This window comes from Carex rostrata, chromosome 24, assembly GCF_964058835.1.
Source record: "Carex rostrata chromosome 24, lpCarRost1.2, whole genome shotgun sequence".
NCBI classification, from domain to species: Eukaryota; Viridiplantae; Streptophyta; class Magnoliopsida; order Poales; family Cyperaceae; genus Carex; species Carex rostrata.
The window spans coordinates 3,902,775-3,918,096 of record NC_135941.1 but is presented as its reverse complement, the minus strand read 5'-3'; the positions used below and the strand labels follow the sequence as shown (position 1 = coordinate 3,918,096).

General features: G+C 33.1%; 1 protein-coding gene across 1 annotated transcript; it reads right to left on the bottom strand.

The window, feature by feature from the left end:
• Positions 1-201: 201 nt before the first annotated feature.
• Positions 202-982, bottom strand: LOC144575631 (histone H3.2). The gene has a single exon (XM_078325838.1). The coding sequence runs from the start codon at positions 911-913 to the stop codon at positions 503-505; it is 411 nt and encodes a 136-aa protein (XP_078181964.1). The 5' UTR covers positions 914-982; the 3' UTR covers positions 202-502.
• Between the last annotated feature and the right edge of the window lie 14,340 nt (positions 983-15,322).

The following is a 15,322-nucleotide window of genomic DNA, read 5'->3' as shown; positions in this document are numbered from 1 at the left end:
CTCTCATTCTTTGCATATATTTTTATATAATTAATTATCATAGTTCAAATTTTTTTATATAATTGACTCCATATGTGCTGATCCCTATTGTTCACAAATAGCTCTACCCCTGATCATAATAAAATACTACATATCTAGACATGGCGAACAGTTCAACAAACTAAAATCATTCAGAGTATCTTCTTATCTAATTTTGGAATTGCACAATTATCAAATTTCAAATGATAATTAGAGATTTTCAGAAAACAACAATCATTTAGTTAGATAGTTAACGCCACTGTTGGACAGCGTCAAGCATTTCCCTCTGTAATAGGGCCACGTTTTTTCAGGCATTTCGTCAGACAGTTGCCACTGTATGCCGCTTCAATGACAAATGTCACATTGACACTACCATCAACATCAGATATGAAAACTAAATTAACTAAGCCATCCATTGATATCTTATACAAAACCACACCACAAATTATAAGCTCAAAACAACCCCACTTAACCAAGTAATTAACTAAGCCCTCTCACCACGAATCCTACGAGCTAGCTGTATATCCTTGGGCATAATAGTAACCCTCTTGGCATGAATCGCGCACAGATTCGTATCCTCAAACAACCCAACCAAATACGCCTCAGCCGCTTCTTGTAATGCTGCTACAGCTGAGCTCTGGAACCTGAGATCGGTCTTGAAATCCTGAGCAATCTCTCTTACCAGCCTCTGAAAGGGCAGCTTCCTAATCAGAAGCTCTGTGCTTTTCTGGTACTTTCTGATCTCACGAAGTGCCACTGTGCCTGGTCGGAAGCGGTGAGGCTTCTTGACCCCACCAGTTGCAGGGGCGGACTTGCGGGCAGCCTTGGTCGCGAGTTGCTTACGCGGCGCCTTGCCACCGGTAGACTTGCGAGCGGTTTGCTTCGTACGAGCCATTTCAGATGTGTAAAATGGGAATACAATGATTTGAGGGGAATTTGCGAGAGTGAAAAGAAATAGACTTTGATTTAGAAGAGGAAATGACCGCGAATTTATATAGAGATTTATTTTGTTTGTTTAAAAGGTGGGGAGAGGGAATTGGCAAATTTTGGGTTTTGTAGTTGTTATTTGGAACGTTGGATTGTCTTGAACGGACGGTGTGGATTAAGTATGCTATCAATCCGTGGGAGCGTAAAAGGTGGAATGCCATTAGTTGATTTTTTTGAATGGGGATCTCCCAACAATCCGTCCGGAGTAGAGATCCACTGCGGTAACTCAAAATTTGAAATTTAATATGGACCGTGCTTTCAATATTCGTGCCAAAGTAGATCAGACAGTCCGGATGTAAACTCAAAATTTGAGGTACCATAGGTGATATGAATTCATTCATATGGACCCGCTGGACAAGTGTCCCAGTCTCCCTGCCGAATTTTTTTGATAAACCATAATTAAGAAAATCATTTTTACTAAACCAGCATGATTTTTTTTTTTTGAAAAACCACAAAGACCGAAAGCTAATTTCGGTCTACCCATTTTGCTTTTCTCCAGACCGAAAGTAGCTCTCGGTCTACCCATTTTTTCAATCTTCCCATGAACGACGCCACAAAAGATCCAAAAAAGACAAGACCGAAAGTAGCTCTAGGTCTCGTGGGAAGCTTAATTTCCTGCCTTTCTTCTTCTCTGTCTGCGTGCTCCTCCCATTTTTTTCTGTTTTTTATTTCTGTTTTTTCAGTTTTTCAGTTTTCTATTTCAGTTTTTTTTTTTTTTTCTGAATGTTAATATTAATGTTTTTTTGTATGTATTTATTTATAATGTAGTGAAAAATGCAACGTGAAGGGCAAGGTGAAGGGCAAAAAATTCACAATCAATCGTCGATATCATTTTTAATTTTACAACCTAAATTATTTATATTAAAAAAAATAATACATGGATATTGAGGTATGATTTATATGTTATATTTATATATGAATAATGAGGTTTGATGTATATTTCATTATTTATTGAATCACGGTATTTTTTTTATGGTAAACATTAAAGGATATTTGATTAAATAGTGAAATTATGCAAAAATTGGAGTCTGTATCGGTTGCCAGTTTGGCAGGAATGCTAGATGAAGAGCAGCATAATTATAGATCGATCAAACAATTTCAATCACAATCAATTGTCGATACTATTTTTAATTTTACAACCTAAAATATGACCGTAATTGAAAAAAAAAACTTACTACAATCTTTAGATGAAAGCTACCAACACAATGGAGAGGTCAATCTGTAAAAACACAATATTTCCTTGGAGCTTGATTTTCAGCTGAAAATGGAAGAAGTTTTTGAGTTTCTGTTGGACATCGGGAGAGAATAATATTTATATTAAAAAAAAAAAACTCAAGACCGAATGACCATTTCGGTCTGGAGGAAAAAAATCTCTCAGACCGAATGGCCATTTCGGTCTGGAGGGAAAAGGTGTTACACAGTTGGCCGCACGCGAAAAAATGAAAAAAATGCTGGACCGAAAGTAGCTTTCGGTCTGGAGAAAAGCAAAATGGGTAGATCGGAAGCTGCTTTCGGTCTTTGTGGTTTTTAAAAAAAAAAAAAACAATCATGCTGGTTTAGATCAAGTATAATAGTTCGATTTCAAACTTAGAAAACATTTTGAAGTAAGAAAATCTCTTGTAGACTATATTACACGTATTTTTTGTGATTCTAATTTAACTAATCATTATTTTTTTGTATCTATAATTAATTAAGGTTATATTGGATTACATCAATTTTGCAGAAATGAGGAAAATCATAAGTTGGTCAAACATTGACTAAACATCGGTGGTAAATTGTAATTTATTATTTGAAAAAGGAAATTTCTTTGTATTGAATATTATCCTATAGCATGCTTCTTTCATTCTTGTATACATGAGTAGCAGATTCTTGAGCTAGAAAGAATTATATTCGTTCAGTATGTGAACAAGATTTAATAAAATCAACGGAGTGTATTTAGATTAAAAAAAAACATCTTCTTTTAGTCAGAATAGAAATCATGCTCCTATTTTTTATATTAAGTGCAATATACTAAGATACATATTCAACTCGCGAACCTATACTTCAATAGTATGTGCCCACTATGGACATCTATGGATGGCATGTTCAGGTATCGTTCTCAAAATTTGTCAGTACTCTTCACGTTTAATTTGCAACTATAACCCGGCCGGTTATTTTGAACAAATATCATTATTGAAATTAGTATTATGAATAAATTATTAATGTAAATGTCCATAATTTCCAACATTCATTCTCCACTACCTCCACTATTATTGAAATTCATTTTCTCATTTATTCTTGTAATTAATTTAGATGGTTTTTCATTCACAATTTGTGGCCTATAAATAAAACCTTTGTACTCTTGTATTGTACACATATGAGAAATATATGAATAAAGAGATTGCCATCTTTTTTCTCTCTATCTTGTTTATTTTTCTTTATGCTTGTTCATCTCGAGAGCTCTACTAGTTGAAGATTCGAGGTAATTTTAATAACTTTTATTTCAATTTCATTTATATAAATAATACATCCTAGTAATTGCTAAATGAAATAAGTTATCAATTTATTTATATTTATTTTGAGATGTTTAGTATGATTCATAGAAATTTATATGAAGTGCATTTTTTAATTTAATCTTCCCGAAAAAGATTTAAAAGAAAATCTTCTTGAAGAAGATTTATATGATGTATAAATATTGTATAGTGGTTCATATTTTTTTTTCTTCAATAATTGAATCTTCTTGAAGAGGATTTCAAGAGATATTACGAAAATTCTCAATTTTATAAAATGCACCGAAGTCATCAGAGAAGCACCGAAAATTCTCAATTTTATCAATTGGCCCGAAGCCATTGTAGCAATTTTATCAGTTCGTATTATGAAAAAATAATTTTGAAAAAAAAAATGGCCCGAAGCCAATTCAATTTTAAGTTTCACGGATGATGGTATTTAATAGATGTTGTATTATTGATCCAAAGCCAATTCAATTAACATTTATTATATTTTATCAAAGGATGGCTAATGCAAAGGAATTTCTTGCTTAATAACATATAAATAAGTTCATCCGGACGTGTTACTTTAATATGTTTGAGGCTTGGAATTTCTTTATATTACAAACTTTCGTCCAAGTGCCTCCAATTGAAGCCTTGACCTGAAGCCATACTATTGAAAAAAAAATTGTCATATCAATTTTAACAAGTTCATGTTAAATTTTTTTTTTCTCAGTTATTTAATCTTCCGGGAAAAGATTTTAAGAAATTTTCCTGAAGAAAATTTAAATAATGTGCAAATATTAATGTGATATTCATAATTTTTTTTAATAATTAAATCTTCCTGAATAAAATTTCTAAAAATATTTTGAGTATATTTTTTGTCTTCTTATAGTTGAACAAAATAATAATTCACCAGAAGTGAGAAGTGAAAAATAATATGATGGACAAAATGTTAGATATGGACGTAGTAATGAAGAAAAGACACATCATTCCACTAGAAGTGTAAAGAAAAAGAAATAAACAAAAAGAATTACCACTAGAAGTGGAAAAATAATGAACAAAATGAATTACCACTAGAAGTGAAAAAATAATAAAGAAAATATACATCTTTCCACCGGAAGTGGAGAAATAATTAGGAAGAAAAAAATGGACATGACAACAAATATGAGAATTCATGCTATCATTGTGGTGATAAATATTATTGGCCACGTACCTGTCGTACGTCCAAATATTTTGTTAACTTATATCAACCATCAATAATAATAAAGAAAAAAAAATCGAGACAAATTTTATTGGTGAAGATGATCTCGATCTTATTCAAATTGATGTTGCTTATTTGAATGTTGTTGATTCTTCTTAATGAATTTATTAATGAGAGGAATTTGATTTTAGATTTTGCATTGATAGATTTTTTTTTAAATCAACATAACCAGAAGAGTATACCTACTCTATAAGCTTTAAATAATTGACATTATTTTGCTTAACAAAAGAAAAAAAAATATTTAATTGTTACGCCTTGATTTTAAATAGCCTTAATAAATAAGATGTTTCCAAATATGTAACAGATATTACGTATTACATAATCTAATTATTATCTGCTTTAATTTTCTCTGATTAATTACATGACCTGATATGTACTGAATTAGATCTTGACTCAAACTCAATAATGTTTCTCTTCCCAATAGAATTTGCAAATAAAATTATTCAATTGATTAATGATGATAGTACTAAATAAACTAAAAAAAAAATGTAAATATATTGTTGAAGTAATGCTAATGGTACTTCTGACATATTTGTAATTGTTGTTATCATTTTTGTTAATGTGGTGGTATTTTTTTTATTTGTGAATATTGCAAATGTTATTAATAAAATAAATTGATTGAAAGCTCCGGAAGAGTGATCTTGTTGTTAAATGGAGGAATACAAATTTATATTGATGATATATTATATGTTGGGTTTTGACGGTTCAAACCCATTGATTTAACTTAACTGCGGAAGTGTGTAAAACAAAAATTTTACGTTTAAGTTAAGCTAAGAATTAAACGGGGTATGTCATGAAACTTTCCAAGGCGGTCCACCTTCAGCATTCATTCGGCATCAAAACCTCATTTAATTCTTTTACAGATCTACTCCATAATTGATTTCTAAAACATTAAATCTATTTATCAATTAAATAGATTAATATAACATGTTTATACCTCGTTTCCAAATCTCAGTTGGAATGTAGCTGAGCGAGAAGATCGATCAGAAACGGTTGCCTCGGAGTATCAAACGAATGATACCTCTATTGGTTATCCACCAGGACTAACCGGAGAGCGATTTATTTCTTTTGCCAGAAATACCGTAAACCGCAGAATTATGCAAAAACACTATTCACTGATCTCGTGAAAAACCGTAACCCAGGAAGAGAGAAATTAAAAACTCGAATCGATCAGACAGATTAGATACGATATATGTGAATTAGTAGTTTCTCTCTACCCTCACCTCTCCTTTTATAGCCATTTGTGGCGGTTTTGCAAATGATCAAAATGCCATTGGCATTTAGCATAATTATAAAATTGCCATTAGATGTGGCGGTTTAGAGAGGTGAACAAATCAAATTCATTATTGCATCTCATGGCCGACATTGATTTGTTTATATATATATTTTGATTATTTTGCTTTGGCCGACATGCAAATTTATAATTCAATTTCATTAATCAAATACAATTGATTGGCCGACATGAAATAAAATTCAATTTCATTAATAAAATACAATTGATTTTATTTGGCCGACATGATCAAGTGATTTCATTTATATATATATTTTGTTTTGGATTTTAATTTTAATTTTAATCAAGGGTTTTAATTAATAATAAAATCCAAATCAAATATATATAATTGTTCTAAACAATTATATTTCTCACGGTTCGGTTTCGACTGTCGTTCGGTAACTTTATACAACGTAACGTGTACGTTTATAAATTAACCGTTGTTTCTGTTTGTCATCTTATATGACATTTATAATTTAATTATAACATGTATAATTAATTATAACCATCTTATTTATTAATCATAATCAATTTTATAATTAATCAACAAGATTCTCCGAGTAGCTCCTATATGGTGTGACCCCAATAGGATCTGTGTTATGTTGGTAAATAGAGTTAAAACTGTTTTAACTTCTATAATCATGAGAGGCATCTGGCAGAATACATCATGACCATCCAATTACACAGATGATGCTGTACTGTACAATATCACGATCCAGTAAACAATTTACTTGTGTCAGTTCTTTTGTCACATAACTATTAGAATAGTTTCAAGCTAGGTGTGTGTCATCCTTGCTAACTTAATATTTTCTTGATCTTGAGCATATTATCAAATATAATTACTCTTGTAATTATACCGCATGCATATAATCTAACTCTACCAAGGGGCCCAGTGATGCTATAGCTCGTACAAAATACGATGAACAATAGTACTTTTGGTAAACCATCACTTCCTTAGCTAAGCTATACATATGGAAGTGCTATCATTATGACTGCTTTTTACGAACAGCGTTAGATAACACTCACACATACACATCTCTTAGCTGGAACGATGAATACCTCATACTGTAGAACTTTACACTGAATGAAAACATTAATGACACGAACACAATTCTATTTAATATTTCATTCGAGGTCTGTTAAATACCATGTTCCTAGAACATGTATCTATGTGATTAAAATGACATCTCGTGTCAATGGTTTGTAAAACTTAATCATCTTTTAATCCACATACTAACCTAGTAACGGTTAATTAGTGTTCCTGCTAATTATTTCGGTTAGTGACTTCTTAAGAATATATATATCATCTTAATTATGGAGTTTCACAATTCCAGTCATGAACTCAAATGATCCATAATACAATAATATTCAAGGTAACAAAATGATATATAATTAAACATTCAATTCATGAACAAAGTTTTATGATAAATTATCGTATTATTGACTTCTAGATTATTACAAACTAACATTATATTCTTATAAGTCTCAAAGGAATTTGTTAAGTTTTAAGAATATCCGCCGAAATAGATATCATGTTGAGACAACTAATGAAAAAATATTGAATATATGGAAAACAATATTGAAAACAAATTGCATATGTTTTTCCTTTGATTTGTACTACACATATATTACTGCAATCGAAACACATGTTATTGTAAACCAGAAGTTTACATACAAGAATATGTTTATAGTTTGGCATGACCGGTTGGACCATTCTGGATCAATAACGATGCAAAAAATAATAGAGAAGTAATGTGGACATTCATTAAAGAACTAGAAGATTTTTTAATCTGATGAATTTTTTTTTATGTGTTGATTTTATTTCTAGACGTATATAATGTGATATTTGTGGAACATTATATCCACCACGTGAATCATTTGAATATTTTATGATTTTAATTGATGCATCAACAAGATGGTCACATGTATGTTTATTATCAAATCGCAACTTGGCGTTTGTGAGATTACTTGCTCAATTGATTTGATTAAAGAGCATAATTTTAGGATTATCTAATTATCAAAATACGTCTAGACAATGTCGAAATTAATGTTGAACATCCTGTAGATGTTCATATATAAAAAAGATATGATATTTTACATGCAACAAAACTAATTTGCATCATGCCAACTAGCTATTAGAAAGCTTCCCCTTATAATTGGTTTTTGGTCACATACCTAATATTTCCTATATAAGAACTTTTGAATGTGCGGTATATGTTCTAATTGCTCCACCACAACGCACTAAAATAGGATATCAAAGAAAGTTGAGAATTTATATTGAATTTGAATCTCCATATATAATAGAGTATCTAGAACCATTGATGGGAGATTTATTCATGGCTAATTTTGTCAGTTGTGATTTTGATGAATAAAAATTTCCAACCTTAGGAGGAGAAAACTATCAGCTGGAAAAAAAATATTAGTATGAATTATCATTGTCTTATTTTGATTCTCGTACTAAAGAATGTGAACTAAATATTCAAAAGATAATTCATTTGCAAATATTAGCTAATAAATTGCTAGACGCAATTACAGACTCAAAAAAAGTGACCAAATTGTTGTTCGTACAATAATCATTTTCGTCTATTTGACTAATTTGCAAAAACATACAATTATTGAATTTTACGATTTCTTCTATTTTAAGATTATGAAGGTTCAAGAAGAGTTGGAATTGCAATGTAATATCCTTGGACAGAAGAAATCATGAAAACCTTTATCAAGAATATAAATTGTAAAATCAAAAGCTTAGTAAAGTAAGTTTGAGGCTGTGTTTACAGAAGAAAAACGTTGGTAACGTTTATAAAACGTTATAACATTTTAAACCTGTCAAAAACGCTGAAAAAAGATGTTGATCAAACTCAGAAATAACATAAACGTTATAACGTTTTCATAAAACGTTGTAACGTTTCAGGAATGGAAAATATGCTCACATACAGGACTACTAAATGACCTAAAACGTTATAACGTTTTGTGAAAACGTTATAACGATTTATGATTGTTTATGCCAATGTAAAAGCCAAGTATAAAACGTTGTAACGTTTTCATAAAACGTTGTAACGTTTTAATTAAATCTGAGCTTCAAACAATTCCTGTTTTTGATCAAGATTTTACAGAACAAAACGTTATGTAACGTTTATAAAACGTTGTAACGTTTTTGAATGCTTTTGCTGAGCTGTCAGAAAACTAAAACCCTAAATCGCACTTTGAACTAAAACGTTGTAACGTTTTACAAAACGTTGTAACGTTTTAGTCCAAAAAGCTCATTTTTGAGCTGACACTATAAATAGATTAGTGAGGTTCCTCTCTCACTTATCTCAGCCGACCCTAATTAATTCAAAAGCGATTTTCTGAGAGCTTAGCCTACTCCATTGTTGTGAGAGCTTAAAACTTCAAAATCCCTCAAGCAACCTCAAACCTACTTCACTAATCTTGATATAGATTAGGTTAGAGTGATCTATTGAGTGTTTCTCTTGTGTTTCTAGACAATCGAGACCTCGTTCTCATCTCTTTGAGTTGACCGTTTGACTTCCCGCTCGGTGTGTAAGGGCTCAACGGTTCACAAGTTGTAATCCTTTCGTATTGGGTAATAGAAAGGCGCACCTCACTAGGTTGCGAAGCCCCGGAGACGTAGGCCTTTGTTTTGCCGAACTCCGTTATCACCCCGCGTGTCAAATTTCTCTAAACTCATCTCTTTACTTTCAATTGCAATTTAATTTCAGTTTTTGAGCAATTAAAGGTGCCCCTAAGTACAACAAAGTGGTATCAGAGCAAGTTACTCGAATTAAGACACACTTAATTGGAGATTAGATCAACTTGACAAAGGGCACCCTATAGATCCGTGAAAGAACCCCTAATTTTTGGTACTACCACCAAAAATTTCATGCATTGGAAGAAAACCATGATTAATTACTTGAATATCCTTGAGGTGTGGTATGTGGTTGAAAAAGGATATACACCAACATACACAAGTGTATCTACCGAGGGTTCAACCGATGCCAAAATTGAGACCGTCGATTCCAAACAAACCAAGAAAGACAATGACCTAGCAACCAATGCCATATTCAATTTGGTTAGTGAATCGGTAGCCTCACTCTTTGGTAGTGCATCAAGTGCGAAAGAAATGTGGGATGCTCTTGTAAACCGGTATGAAGGCAATACCCAAATCAAACGAACCAAAATAACCGGTTTAGAAGCAAAATTTGAAACCTTTAAGGTTGAAGATGGTGAAAGCATTGAGGATATGTATAATAGACTTATGCATATCCAAAATGAGTTTACCGAATTGGGAGAACCACTTTCTAACAATAAACTTGTAGGAAAGCTATTGAGGGTGATGCTCATGAGGGATAGATGGTCCGGGTTGGTGAGTGCTCTAGAGGCAATCAAAGGCACGCACGACACATTCACACCGGATGACCTCTATGCTCATTTTAGGAGTTTTGAAGAAAAACTTCGACAATCCGGTGATTTGAAGCAAAGCTCAAAATCCAAAACCGTAGCTTTTCCAGCACAAAACCGTAACTTTCCAAGCTCCTCAAACACCCGTCTTTCAAATGATCAATTTATCAACAAAATTGATCATGAAACATCCAAGGATGCCCTTTTCTTATCCAAGATGTTTCAAGAAATGCTTGACTTTGAAAGAAAATACAACAAGGAACGAGAAGAGAAGAACAAAAGGGTAATGTGTTTCGCTTGCCATAGAGAGGGGCATTCCATTCAAACATGCTTCAAGCTATTTCCACAATTAAAGAACACGGATGGTGAAGCACAACAAGATCGAAAACCAAGACAAAAGTATGATGGGTACAAGAAAAAGAAAGCCAAAGCTATGCAAGCTTTGTTCTCGGATAGTGAGACGGAACAATCCGATACGAAATCGGAGAATGAAGAGGAGATCAACCTTGCATTGATGGCAAGTGTAGATGAAGATCCCTCGAAAATTGACATAGATTCAATTATAGCTAGCAAGAACATCACCGATGAAACAACCATCAACTTTCTCATGGAGCTTGTTAAATCAAGGAATGCAAAGGAGGGAGATGATGGAGTCAACACCTCAACAAACTTCGCTAGTGAGGTACACTCAACACTTAGTCTTGATGGTTATGAGACCGAACTTGAATGTATAAATGAAAGTGGTGAAAAATATAGTGGTGAAATTGATATTGAAAATTGCATAATCACAAATGAGACCAACAATGACTTGTGTACCAATAGGTTAGACACCAATGATGCAAGCACTTTCAAAAATAAAATTCTAATGTACGATGATCATGAATCTAGGTTGAAATCACTCCTTGATGAGTCCAATAGAACCTTGGTTGAGAATGAAGGTACTATTCAAAAATTAATTGCTAAAAATGACATGTTAGAACTTGAAAATAAAAAGTTAAAAGCATCACACTTAGGTGAAATAAGCATTTTAAAAGTTAAAGTTCAAACCTTAGAAACCGAAATTCGGGCATTGAGATCTCCTAGTGAATTATCAAAAGTCACTAGTCTAGATCCCTATTATGTGAGCAAGTTGATACATGATCAATCCTATTATAAAAATGATAGAGTTGGTCTTGGATTTGGGAAGGGTAAATCCTCACTTAAATCTAATCACATGCGAGGCCCTAAAGGAAAAGTGGAACATTCTCAAACTTCAAGTATTCCAAATGCAAAATTAAAGTTTAATTGTGAACAATATTCAACTTATCAATTTTTTACTAAAAATGGTTTAACTCCTTTGAACAAAGAGTCATCAAAATTGAAGTCTTCTCATGTTTCAAATGCTAAACAAGATCAAAAGTCACCAAATTATGCATTTAGGTACAAGTACAATAAAAGAATTTCTAAGAACAAAAATGCTTCTAAAGATAGTGATAGGAACACTCTTAATCCAAAAGGATCAAACAAAACATATTTTAAAGGACCCGATGGATGGTTTTATGAATTCAAAAATAAAATTGCTTTACAAAACCAAACTCAAAGAAATGGTTTAGCTAGAGATGTTCCCCAACATCACAATAGATTTGATTCTAACAAAACCAAGAGCATTGCATCTAAAGTTGCAAATAGGTCACATGGTAGTCACAATAGTAATATGCATGAAGTGAAGTACCAATCTATTCTCAAACAATGTTCTATTACTCAAAAGCAATCAACTACAATGTGCAACTATTGTTGCAAATTTGGCCACACTTCCTTAGAATGTAGATTTAGGAATGTAAACAACAAATATAATGTTGTTTGGGTTCCTAAAGCTATACTAGCTTAGGTTCACACTTAATCTCCCCTAAAAGTATTATAATTGCGAAACATAAATGGGGAGATTAAAGACAAGGTATATGTTAGTTACTAACTCAATAATAACTAATATATACTTTGTAGGTGTGTTTGATTTCATCTCAAAAGGAAAGTGCTTGGATCATTAATAGTGGATGCTCACATCATATGACCGGTGACAAATCTAATTTTAAATTCTTAGAACCATATGATGGAGGTACGGTTACCTTTGGGAATAATCAAAGGAAGAGCTCTATTATTGGTATAGACTCAATTGGTAACAAACACTTGACCATATCCAATGTATATCTTGTTGATGGATTAGATTACAACTTACTTAGTGTAAGTAAGCTATGTGATTCGGGGTATTATACCAAATTTGATGCTAATGCTTGTCACATAATAAGGTCCTCGGATGATGCTCTAATTTATTCGGGTAAACGGAAGAAAAATGTTTATTACTTGTATTTTACTCACTTTGATTCCGGTGAAACATGTCTAAGCGCCATATCTAATGGATCATGGTTATGGCATCGTAGATTAGGTCATGTTTCAATTGATACCATTAGGAAATTAGTGAAATTAGATCTTGTGCGTGGTTTACCAACACATAAACTAGAACTTGAAGGATTATGTGAGGCATGTGTTCAAGGTAAACAAACCAAAAGTAGCTTTAAATCCAAGGATATGGTTTCAACTGATCAACCTTTGCAATTATTACATATGGACTTATTTGGACCAATAAGTGTACCAAGTTTAGCAAAGAAGAAATATGCATATGTAATTGTAGATGACTATAGTCGCTTTACTTGGGTCTTGTTCTTACAACACAAGGATGAAGCAATTAGCAACTTCATTGAATTTTGCAAACGTGTTGAAAATGAAAAGGGGTAAAAAATCATTAGGATTAGAAGCGACCATGGGGGGGAATTTGAAAATGCAAAATTTGATCAACTTTGCTCTAAAAGAGGATATAAACATGAGTATTCGGCTCCTCGCACACCTCAACAAAACGGGGTAGTTGAGAAGAAGAACCGAACCTTAGTTGAGCTTGCCCGAACCATGCTAAATGAATACTCCTTACCCAAACACTTGTGGGCCGAGGTGGTGATTACGGCATGCTACGTGGTAAATCGCGTAAGCATAAGGACCATATTGAATAAAACACCATATGAGCTATGGAAAGGGTACAAGCCTAAGATATCTCATTTTAGAGTATTTGGTTCAAAATGCTTTGTTCTTGATGAATCTCCCAAAGTAACCAAATTTGATTCTAAGTCAATTGAGGGAATGTTTGTAGGATATTCAAATTCAAGTAAAGCCTATAGAATTTACATTCCATCTCAAAGAATCGTAATTGAATCCGTGCATGTTAAATTTGATGAAAATGCTAATCAAAAGGTCGAGAAAGGTATTGAAATTGTAGGTGTTGAAGTGCCAATTCTTGATCAAGATGATGTTGAGACAAGAACCGACACAATTGAGAATCAACCCGAGCAAACTCAACCCGAAATGGATACAACCAACAATATTGAGACGGATCAAATAATTGAAGATGCAACCAATAAGGAGATGGATCTAATAGTTGAAGGAATGCAAACCGAAGAGATACAACCTCCAAGAATTGAGTACCAAATCCCTCAAGACCTAAGGGAAGTACCATCTCATCCTCTTTCTAATGTTATTGGTGATCCTAGGGAAAGAGTTAAAACAAGATCCAAATTAAATCAAATGATAGGTCATTGTGCATTTGTATCTCACATCGAACCAAAAAATTTCAAAGATGCAAATGTAGACCCTAGTTGGATTTGTGTCATGCAAGAAGAACTTGCTCAATTTGAAAGGAACAAAGTTTGGAAACTTGTACCTAAGCCAAATGATAGAATGATTATTGGAACCAAATGGGTCTTTAGAAATAAAAATGATGAAGATGGAAATGTAATTCGCAACAAAGCTAGGTTGGTAGCTCAAGGGTACAAACAACAAGAGGGTATTGATTTTGAAGAAACCTTTGCACCCGTAGCTCGTCTTGAATCCATTAGAATGCTTTTAGCATATGCCTCAAACAAGAATTTCAAATTATTTCAAATGGATGTTAAAAGTGTATTCTTGAATGGATTCATAGATGAGGAGGTATATGTTAATCAACCTCAAGGCTTTGTTGATTCGACATTTCCTAATCATGTGTATAGACTCACCAAAGCACTCTATGGACTCAAACAAGCCCCTAGGGCATGGTATGGTAGATTGAGTTCCTTTCTAATTGACAATGAATTCATTAGAGGCAATAATGATACAACTCTCTTCACTAAGAAAAGAGATGGATCACTCTTGGTGGTGCAAATTTATGTAGATGACATAATTTTTGGTTCACCTAATGCGGCACTTGCCGAGGAATTTTCTTCTCTTATGAGTAGTGAATTTGAGATGAGCATGATGGGTGAGTTGAATTTCTTCTTAGGACTTCAAATCAAGCAACTCATGGACGGCATTTTTGTGAGCCAAACCAAGTATGCGAAGGAGTTGATCAAGAAATTTGGGATGACCGAAAGCAATACAAGCAAAACTCCAATGGCTACGAATGCAAATCTTGACTCGGATCCGAATGGTACATCGGTGGACATCACTCAATACCGAGCTATGATAGGTAGTCTACTTTATTTAACTGCTAGTAGACCCGATATAATGTTTGCGGTATGTATATGTGCTAGGTATCAAGCAAATCCCAAAGAATTGCACTTGAAAGCCGTTAAAAGAATTCTCAAATATGTCAAGGGTAGTTTAAATTTGGGATTATGATATGGCAAACAATCCGATTTAGATTTGATAGGATATGCCGATGCCGACTTTGCCGGAGATCGTATGGATAGAAAAAGCACAAGTGGTACATGCCAATTTCTTGGTGGTTCACTTGTATCTTGGTCGAGTCGCAAACAAACCTCGGTTGCCCTTTCCACAACGGAAGCCGAGTATGTAGCGGCCGGTAGTTGTTGCACACAAATTCTTTGGATGATCCAATCCTTAAATGATTATGAAATTCGCTTC

Bases quoted from the DNA above. Each gene is read 5' to 3' on its own strand.
- LOC144575631 (XM_078325838.1), bottom strand. From the start codon at position 913: ATGGCTCGTACGAAGCAAACCGCTCGCAAGTCTACCGGTGGCAAGGCG.